The sequence below is a fragment of the Herpailurus yagouaroundi genome, unplaced genomic scaffold, assembly GCF_014898765.1.
Source record: "Herpailurus yagouaroundi ecotype Mexico unplaced genomic scaffold, PumYag 77, whole genome shotgun sequence".
Lineage (NCBI taxonomy): Eukaryota > Metazoa > Chordata > Mammalia > Carnivora > Felidae > Herpailurus > Herpailurus yagouaroundi.
This window is the reverse complement of record NW_024412388.1, coordinates 4035305-4044853: the sequence shown is the minus strand read 5'-3', so window position 1 is coordinate 4044853 and position 9549 is coordinate 4035305. Positions and strand designations below refer to the sequence as shown.

Here is a 9549-nt window from a genome sequence, read left to right as displayed (position 1 = left end):
ATGGATCTCAGTTCGGGGGTTGCAGATCCCTGCTACTCAGCTTGGGGTGCATAGACCACCACCGGCAGCAGCATCTTCTGGGAGTTTGTGGGAAATGCACAATCTCAAACCAGTGAGACCCACTGAATTGGAATCTGCATTTTGAGGAGATCCCCAGGTGATTCCTGTCTACGTGCCAGTTTGAGAAGTGTTGGCACAAGAATTTTTGGAACTGGGAAACTAGAAGGCACGCGCTGGAAAGCTAGGTGGTGATGATTGGAGGGTGGGCGGCTTGTATTTTGAGATGGCGAAGGGGTCAAACTGGAGAGTGTACCTGACTGCAGCATGGAGGGCTAGCCCTGGGAGACACAGCCCCTGGGCACCAGCTTCAAGGCTGGGCACTTCAAGTAGGAAGAAGCCAAAGTGCTCTTGGGCATTAGGACCCCAGGACCAGAAAGGCCTCAACTCCCCAAGTTGGTGGGTTCTACTCCCATACCACTAGCTGGTGATTTATGGGTTAGTGAATTTCCTTATTTCTTTTCTCTTTCCAAAACTTTCAAAAGTAGAGCGAACCCTCTATTTCTCTTTGGGCTCATCCAGTCTAGCTCCCCCCTCCGATCATTTGCATTGGGACAGGCCACAGGGCCTCCTGCCTCAGCACGCCCCCCCCCCCCCCCCCCGCCCAAGGCCTGCGATAGGACGGGCTTTGCATTCAGGGAAAAGCAATCGCTCCCCGATCGTACAAAACAGGGCGAAATCGTGGCGGCCGAGGGGCGTGGCCGAGCGATTGGTACGGCCTGAGGCCTGCGTGCTCTGCGCGCTGCGAGCTCTTTGCGTCTGCGTAGAGCGCCCACCTCCCTTTCTGCCTCCGCTGCCGCCATGGCGCCCGTGGTTAGTATGGCTCCGCGCGAGGCCTCGGCTCTGGGGCAAGCACGTGGGCTTCGCTGGCCCGGCTCCTGCCCGGCTCGCGCGGGACGGCGCTCTGCAGAGCCCGGCCCAGGCTGGGCTGGCAGGCCGGCGGGAGCGGGCCAGGGCCGCCCCGGGCCCCGCACGTTGTGGGCGGAGGAGGCCGCGGCCTGGGGCGCGAGAGGAGCCCCGGAGTTTGCGGAGCCCGCGGCTCGGGCTCGGGCCCCTGTCTGCGGCCAGCCGGGAGCTGGGGCGCCCAGGCTACAGCCTGGGCCGGCCAGGGCCCTGGGGAGCCCGGCTGGCGTGAGGCAGCCAGGGTCTGGGCCTGGTTACCTGGGCGGAGGGCGGGGAAGAGGAAGGGGACCTGCCACTCTCGGGAGTCGCATATCCGGGTAACCTACACCCGGGACTTGGAGACGAGTGGGAATGTCCACGGAAGGTGTCAGGCTGGCTTGCTTTCAGAGAGGGGCCTGGGTTTGAGGACCCTCGTAGTGTTCATGGAGGAAGCAGTTCCTCAGGGCGCACCTGTAGAGACTTTTTTTGGTCGAGGGCAGGGCCCACCTTCATTCAGCCCCGGCCGGGCTAGGACCGGCCGTGTGGCGCCCTCGTGTCACTCGGCCTGCAGCTCGCCCTCCTCACATGTTGCCTCGAGCAAGTCGTTTTCCTGCCTCCCTTTTGTTGGGACACCGTTAACATTTTCGGCTTACCTACTCTTTTCTGCCGGGGCAGGCTTTTAATACCTCTCTGCATTTGTATGCCTTTGATTTAAAACCTTGATGGGAGGTGTGGATCCCATTGTGGGTAGGTCTTTTACTTGCTGATTGTGTATGTCCGGGACTGGATCTTAAAGCATCCCTTTAGGTTACCAGGAAGAGATGTCTTAAAGAGAAATCCGTGATTTTTGGAGTAGCTAAAATGTTGGGACAAGTTGAACCAATCAAATGGTAGATGAAATTTTTTTAAACGTGAAGGGGGGCCAGGTGTGTTCTTGGAAAAGTCTTTTTAAGAGTCTGTAAAACTTTTAGAGTGGAACTGCAAGTAGTTAGGTAAGGTCGTACAGGTGCTTTTCTTAGTGATGTTGGAGTTTGCAGAGGGAGAAGACTGAGCTTTGTGAGAGTAAATGATGTTGGAGTTTGCAGAGGGAGAAGACTGAGCTTTGTGAGAGTAAAGGGACTGGATCCTTGCCGGATGTGCTCAGACTGATGATTTAAATCAAAACCTAGAAATCGACAGTAGTGTTGTAATTAGAACCAAAGTTTGAGTCTTTTTCTTGTCCCTGCTGGGGTGGATGCGCTGCTGGGACGTGCAGTTCCCACTGTGGTTTTCAAGAAGGTAGGTGAGCAGTTAAACGGATCAGGACCCTAATCTGGAGAGTTAGGACAAGTACTCATTTCGGATTCAATTTGTCTTAGATATGCAAGGCATAGTTTGTATGCTTGCCCTAGTCCTGGAATAAAGTGTGCACTGTTTCTTGAAACTGTATTTCTAAAGTTTTATGGTAAATAAAAGAAAATGTTCCTTTTATTGTGGTTCATAAGGTAACAGACTTTTCATGCCCAGAGAGACGGGGGAGGCTGGAAAGGGCAAGTAAGAGTGCTCGAATTTCCCCCTCAAAAGGGCATGACTCCCGGCCCCTAAGCTTACAGAGCAGCCTTCTGGGTATCACCCCTCAGGGCAGGTCTCTTGCGACCCCGCAAGCAAGCGAGCACAGCTTCGCGGATTTTGGATTTGTGTGGGCTTTTCCATCAGGCATTTTCGGTTCGGTTCTGTTTTTGGTGGTTGGGGGGAGGGGCATACCGGTTGTGCCTTCATCTGTGTGTCGTTTGCGCACCTTAGAAAAAGCTTGTGGCGAAGGGGGGCAAAAAAAAGAAGCAAGTTCTGAAGTTTACTCTGGACTGCACCCACCCTGTAGAAGACGGAATCATGGATGCTGCCAATTTCGTAAGTGACACCCTTGCTGCCACTCAGGACAGGGAGGGACCTTCTGAGATGTTGCTGAGAAAACCTGCTGGAGCACGTTTCTGTTCTCCTGCTCGTGGGCATCTCTGGTTCTGGCTCCACACAGCCCGGAAGTTGGTCTAGTTACTTGTTTTTAAGTCTCGCTTTCTTTGGTGTGTATCGGTGGTGAGGAGTAAACATCAGTGCTAGGGAACTGCCTCAGTTTCTTTTGCCTCTTTCCTTTTGTTTCCAAAAGTGGTTTTATTTACTTCCGAGTTCCCAGGAAACGGCCAACTCCACTGGATCCGGTACCCGCTTGGCACCTTGGTGTGTTGAAGCATAAGCACTGGGCCCTGATCCGCACAGAGTAAGGGGCTGTCTCCACCCGGCCTGACTGCTGGGCTATGGGTATTGGACAGATGGCAGCGTTTCTTTGGGCTTTCCTTTTTATCAGATATCAGGGCTTCAGTATTTACATTAAAATATCCTGTTTGCTGATTTGTAATTGGAGCTTGTTTTTTCTCCATATCCCGCTTTGTATTGATATTTTACCCCACATATTTGGCCCTAGAAAAATTAACCTCATTGCCATATTTTGACTGTGCAACTTGGCAGTTTACTCTTTACCTGTTCAGTAGCAATGTCTGGGGAATTCAGACTTATTTATCTATCTATCTATCTATCTATCTATCTATCTATCTATCTATCTATTTAGAATGTTTACTTATTTTTGAGAGAGAGAGAAAACGTACCTGCGAGCAGGGGAGGGGCAGAGAGGGTGTGCGTGTGTGGGGGGAGACAGGATCCAAAGCAGGTTCTACGCTGTCAGCACAGAAACCGACTCGGGGCTCGAACTCACAACCCGAGAGATCATGACCTGAGCCAAAGTCAGACGCTTAAGCCACTGAGCCACCTGGGCGTCCCAGAATTCAGACTTCTTGTGCAGAGGCTCTTAAATTCCCATTTGCTCTTCTCTTTGCCAAAAGATAATGTTACAACAAGAATAATTTTCAGGTGAAAAAATCTAGAGGTTCAGCCTATGGCCACTAACAACAGTGAATGCCCGTAACTTCTTGCGTGTCCCTGCCTTGTGTGATGTGATGCCTTTTGTGTCTCTGTTGCTGTGGGAAGTCCCTTAATTGGCTCCTCAGTCTCTGTGTAACACTTTTCTCTTCTCTGTGGCCACCTTTCCCTCCTAACCTTTGTGGCCTCTTCCATCTTGTGTCTGTGTTGGCCCTTCCCTGGCATCGCTTCTCTCTCCCTGCCTTTACACTCACTTGTGTGTAATTGTTTCCTTCTAGAACCTTCTTAGGATAAAAAAACAAACTTGAGTCTAAGATGCAGAAATCAAGATTTCTGACTTAGTCACTCTATTCTGTCCTCAGTTAATGTACAGTGTATTGGAGTATGTATGTATGTATTTTAAAATTTATTTTTGAGAGAGTGCGTGTGTGCATGCTGGGCAGAGACAGGAGGAGACAATCCCAAGCAGGCTCCACGCCATCAGAGCAGAGCCCGATGTGGGTCTCTAACCCATGAAACATGAGATCATGACCCAAACTGACATCAAGGGTCAGACACTCAACTGACTGAGCTGTCCAGGCACCCCCCACCTTGGAGTTTTTAAATAGAGGATTGTAGGGATTTGGGGCTGGAGGGATTTCATATCATTTGTAACAGCAAGAGAACCAGAGTTGTCCCTTTTTTTTTTTTTAAGGAGGTAGGCTCTAAGCCCAATGTGGGTCTTGACCCCACAATCAAGAGTTGCACACTCCACTGACTGAGCCAGCCAGGCACCCCCGGAGTCCTCCTTTTTGACCAAGACCCCTGAATTCACCCCATGGAGGTGGGTCCCAGGCTTCCAAGGGGTTTTGCCAAGAGTGCCATTTCTGGGCTCCTGGGCTGTTGCCCTTCTCCTGTGCCATGCAAACGGCCCCTGAGCTGATGTAGAGTTGTTTTGGTCTGTGTTATGTTTTGCTCCTACTACTAGGTTGAAGACTGACTTAGGTCCTCTCATGGTACTGAGAGCACTGTTTTTATACTCCTTAGATTCAGAATTGTCTGTACTTTGTAACAGTTTGGCCCTAGGTTTCCTGTCTATTCTTTACTTTTGACTCAGCAGTCAAGCCTTTTGTGTAGAGGCACATTTGTTTGACCTTGTGTGGAAGCAGTCACATGTGTTCATGTGGGGATGTTTTCATGTTCCACGTGTAAATAAAGTTGAGTAGTGCTGTCTTCTAATTTCCATTCTTAGATTTCAGACCTCATATTAATAGCTAAATATGTGCTGTAATTTTTTTTTTTTTTTGAAGACTGAACATAGGAGAAACAAGTCTTCATTCAGTATTAAGAGCATAAAACAAGTGGGCAAAGCTGTCGCTTCACTTATCGATTTGACGATTTCCACAGGAGCAGTTTCTTCAAGAGAGAATTAAAGTGAATGGAAAAGCCGGGAATCTTGGTGGAGGGGTTGTAACCATCGAACGGAGCAAGAGCAAGATTACGGTCACTTCTGAGGTGCCTTTTTCCAAAAGGTATGGGACAGAAAAGTGCTACCTGCCAGCCTCTCGTCTCTGAGTCCCCCCCCCCCCACCCCCGTTTGTTTTTCGCTTGCATCCCTTAATTCCTGGAACAGGGTCCAGTGCAAGGAGGCACTGAATGAATGTTCCTGTGGGGGTTGAAAGCATTCAATTTTTGGTAGTTTAAAAAATTTTGTTTTTCACGGGCTAACGTATTTCAAGCAATAAAGATGCTCAGACTTGCTTAGACAGTACTGAAAATGAGAATATTGCCTCCTTTCCCTGTAGGTCAGTGGAGAGCTTTCGTTTTTATTTTATTGAGGTATAGTTGACACGCAGTGTTGTACTGGGCTCAGGTGCACAGCACAGCGATGGGACAGTTCTCTACCTTCTTCGGTGTTCACGATCAGTGTGCTTTCATTTTTAATTCTACTTTTAGTTCCCTGTAAGTGCCAGTATCGTTGGCTGAGGACTCCGAGATCTCAGTTTAGACTGAAGCCATTGTGGGCCCATTTTTCTAAGTCGGAGACCCCAGTTCGCTTGTGCTGCAGTATTGTATGGTGGTTGTAAGGAATTGAACCGCTTTATACCTCGCTCCTAGGCCAGAGCCTGGTATGTTCTTAGGAGCTTTCAATCAGACTGAATCAAGTAATGGGAAATTTGAAGGTGTGTTAGGACGAATTTGGTATAATTCAGCTTTTGCTTTTAGCTTTAATTATTATCAGTCAAGAGGTGACTTCCTACTCTGCCTGGTTCAGTTATTTGTGCAGAAGGAGATTTTTTTTTTTTTTTTAATGTTTGTTTATTTATTTTTGAGAAAGAGCACAACAGGGGAAGAGCAGAGAGACAGGGAGACACAGAATCCAAAGCAGGCTCCAGGCTCTGAGCTGTCAGCACAGAGCCTGATGTGGGGCTCGAACTCACAAACTGTGAGACTAGGACCCGAGCCAAAGTTGGACGCTTAACCGACCAAGTCACCCGGGCACCCCCAGAAGGAGATTTGATAACACGAGAGATGGATGCAACCATAGGGCCTCCAGGCCGTACAAAGCCTGCAACACACTGGGCTTTTGCAGAGCTCCTGGGGGTGATGCTATGATCTGTGACCTGTCCCCAACGTTTACCAGGCTGGCTGTGAGAATGGCTCCTGACACCCTTTCCATTTGCACAGATTGTTCATCCCCAGTGCAGGAGGACAGGGGCCCTGTCTTCATCGCTTTCCTTTCTGGATGGTAATAGTTTTCTTGAAGTGTTCTAGGTAGTCCTAATCTAGGACTTTTTCTTGTTTCTGCACTTCTGTAGCTTTTTACCTAGTTTTCCAACATCCTATTATAAGAAAAGGAAAAGGAAAATTAAAAAAAAAATTTTTATTTATATTGAGAGAGAGAACGTGTGCGCACATGCACGGGTGGGGGAGGGGCAGAAAGAGGAGAATCCCACGCGGGCTCTGCCTTCACAGTGGAGGTCATCACCTGAGCCGAAATCAAGAGTCGGACACTTACTAACTCAGCCACCCAGGCAGTTTAATTTAAAAATTATGAAAAATTTTAGGCCACCTGGACTTTCAAATTAAGCACCTCACCTGAATACAATATGGTAGAAACAGTAAATGGCAGAAAAGAATACTTTTTAGATGGAACGACCAAATTGATTTATTTTTATGTAGGGGAAAGTGGATAGGATTGAACTGAGATCTTCACATCTTTGTGAAGATTGCTTTGTTGGCGTAAGTAACGCTGTTGAGCGGTACTCATTTCCTGGAGGTGGTGAGTTTGTTGGTTCGTTCCTATCTGGGTCCTTGCCGGTCTGCCTGTGTGTCTCACGTAGTCCTTGTGACAGCCTGAAGAGATGGTAAGTATCAGGAGTCTCATTTCATGGAGGGGGAGAGTGGGGCTTGGAAAGGTTAATTTGCCCAGCCGGGACTTAGTTTGGTGTTCTGTTCCCTCTTCTCCTTTTGGGTTTGGGAAGATGCCCGAGGGCCTCCTAAGTAAACAAGTGAGAGAAGAAACACGATTGCAGGCTTTGGGCAGTTGGGATGTTGAGCACAGAAGCCAGTTGCTGCCTTTATAAAAATAGCCAGTTTTTTAAGCAGTTTGCTGTGGTGACTGCTTAGCTGTCCCCCAGGCCACACCAGCAGTCAGGCTGACAGGTTGAAAGGACTGAGTGCCGTCACTTGCAGAGGTGGAGCAAGGGCAGTGGCAGGGTGGCGTCCTGTTTCCCAGGAGTTGGGTGGTGAGCATCTGGCGGGAGTGAGTGTGACAAACAATCCCCGTCATCCGAACGACCTCAGAAAGAGGTTAGAATCCGTGAGGTGAGATGCGGGAAGTACTTGGAGCTCATTAGAAACCCCGTGATTTCTCCGTAAAAGGTACTAAGATCGGGTACTTAACTGTGTCATTACTACCATGGTATCTTTCTCCAGTGGTCACTAAGAACCACTTCATAGGCGTTTTGCTGTGTTTAACCGACAACTGTGACCTCTCCTTGTCTGTCCTCATTTTATTGCCAGTGTAGATGAAATGTGGCTGATGCTTGTTTTAGAAACTTGGCTGGGTATATCGGCCTTACCTTTGCCCTTTTTGGATGCTGGGAGAACACCCTGAATGGTGATGGTTTGAATGCACAGGTTTTATACAAGTGACTGTTGGAGATGCCGGAGCCCTGTGGTGAGTTCTCAAGTGTTCTCTCTCTGCAGGTATTTGAAATATCTCACCAAAAAATATTTGAAGAAGAATAATCTACGTGATTGGTTGCGCGTAGTTGCTAACAGCAAAGAGAGTTACGAATTGCGTTACTTCCAGATAAACCAAGATGAGGAAGAGGAGGAAGATGAGGATTAAAACTCCTTTATCTGAAATATTTTGTATAAGTTCTTCAATAAAACTTGGGAACCAAAATGGTGGTTTTCCTTGTATCACTGCAGTGTGGATTGACCAGAAAATTGGAAATCATAGTAAAAGGGCTTCATTTGGGCTGCCATTCACTTATTTGTAATTAGACTTTTTTTTCCTGCTTAAAAACTTTAGTTATTGTGGTAATAATACCAAAATAGAAATAACCTCCTTTAAGGGAACTGCCCGTGAATTGACCTTGAGCAGGTGGTTAAAGGGTGTGGAGGTGTGTGCACTTCAGTTAGTCACTATTTTACTTCAAAAGGTGTGACCGTTTTACCTGGTGCTTTTCTTAAAAGATTCAGGTATACAAACATTGGGACGTCTAATCCACTGAGAGCGAAACCAGTGACTTCTCTGAGGTTCGCTTCCTGCAGGAACAGGGCAGCGTTGATAAAAATGCAAGGTTCTGGGGCATTTACTTCACCTTTTGATTACAAATTACTCGATGCACACAATTATATGTACATCCTTTTTCTTCCTGTAGAAATAGGATGTCCTTTTCCACCGCTGCGTATTCTCCTCTTCAGGAAAGAATGTGGAGAGTGCTTATAAAAGTCCCAGGTTTTAAAAGTAAAAGTGCACAAAAATGAATTTGTAAATAAAAACTGTTCCCACAACTCTTTGCAACAAACTGTCCCTTTGGCCCCCAGCAGGGGGAGCTGGAGCTGAGCGGTGGTAGAGCTTCCAGAGATGGACCTGTGCATCTGGCCGGGATTGGAGCCTTGTCACGGGGGTGGGGCGCGAAGGAGAAGCGATTGAGAGACAGTTCGTGCCGAGGAGACGGGGAAACACGTGTGGACGTGCCAAGGGAATGGTCACTTCTGAGCCACCTAGGCCATGCCTGGATTTAATGTCCAGTCCTACAAACTTGCATTAAGCAGGACCAGACTGAAAGTGGGATTCCGTTGCCTTGTGTGCAGAGGCTGGAGATCTGAGCAAGGTTATTAAGTTGTAAAGATGTGTTATTGCCAACTGAGAATCCAGAGTATTTGGGAGTGACTTTGAAAAGAGACCCTGATGCCTTATGGTGCCCTTCTAAAATCTAAACAATTCTGCAGAAATGTCTGCATTATCTTAAAACTACAGTGTAAAATGTTCTTAAAGAGTTTCCCTCAGCTAATTTCTACACCTGACATTCTTGGGCTCTGCTGGTTGGGGAGCTGGAAATTAGAATCCTACCTTTGCTCCGATTTAACATTTGGTGCTCCTTGGATTGAATTTAACATGTTGCATCTTTGCAATTTCATTTGTGGTAAAGGCTCTAGCATTTTCTATTTCTATGCAAATTTCGTGAAGCAGAATTGTTTGCATGT

The 9549-nt window shown here is 47.8% G+C and overlaps 1 protein-coding gene across 1 annotated transcript; it reads left to right on the top strand.

Annotated features, from left to right (window-relative positions):
* Positions 1 to 763: 763 nt before the first annotated feature.
* On the top strand, positions 764 to 8256 carry RPL22 (ribosomal protein L22). The gene is made up of 4 exons (XM_040459700.1): positions 764 to 870; positions 2722 to 2826; positions 5233 to 5357; positions 8038 to 8256. Exons 1-4 carry the CDS (start codon positions 859 to 861, stop codon positions 8180 to 8182), a joined length of 387 nt encoding a protein of 128 aa, XP_040315634.1. The 5' UTR covers positions 764 to 858; the 3' UTR covers positions 8183 to 8256.
* Positions 8257 to 9549: the final 1293 nt, after the last annotated feature.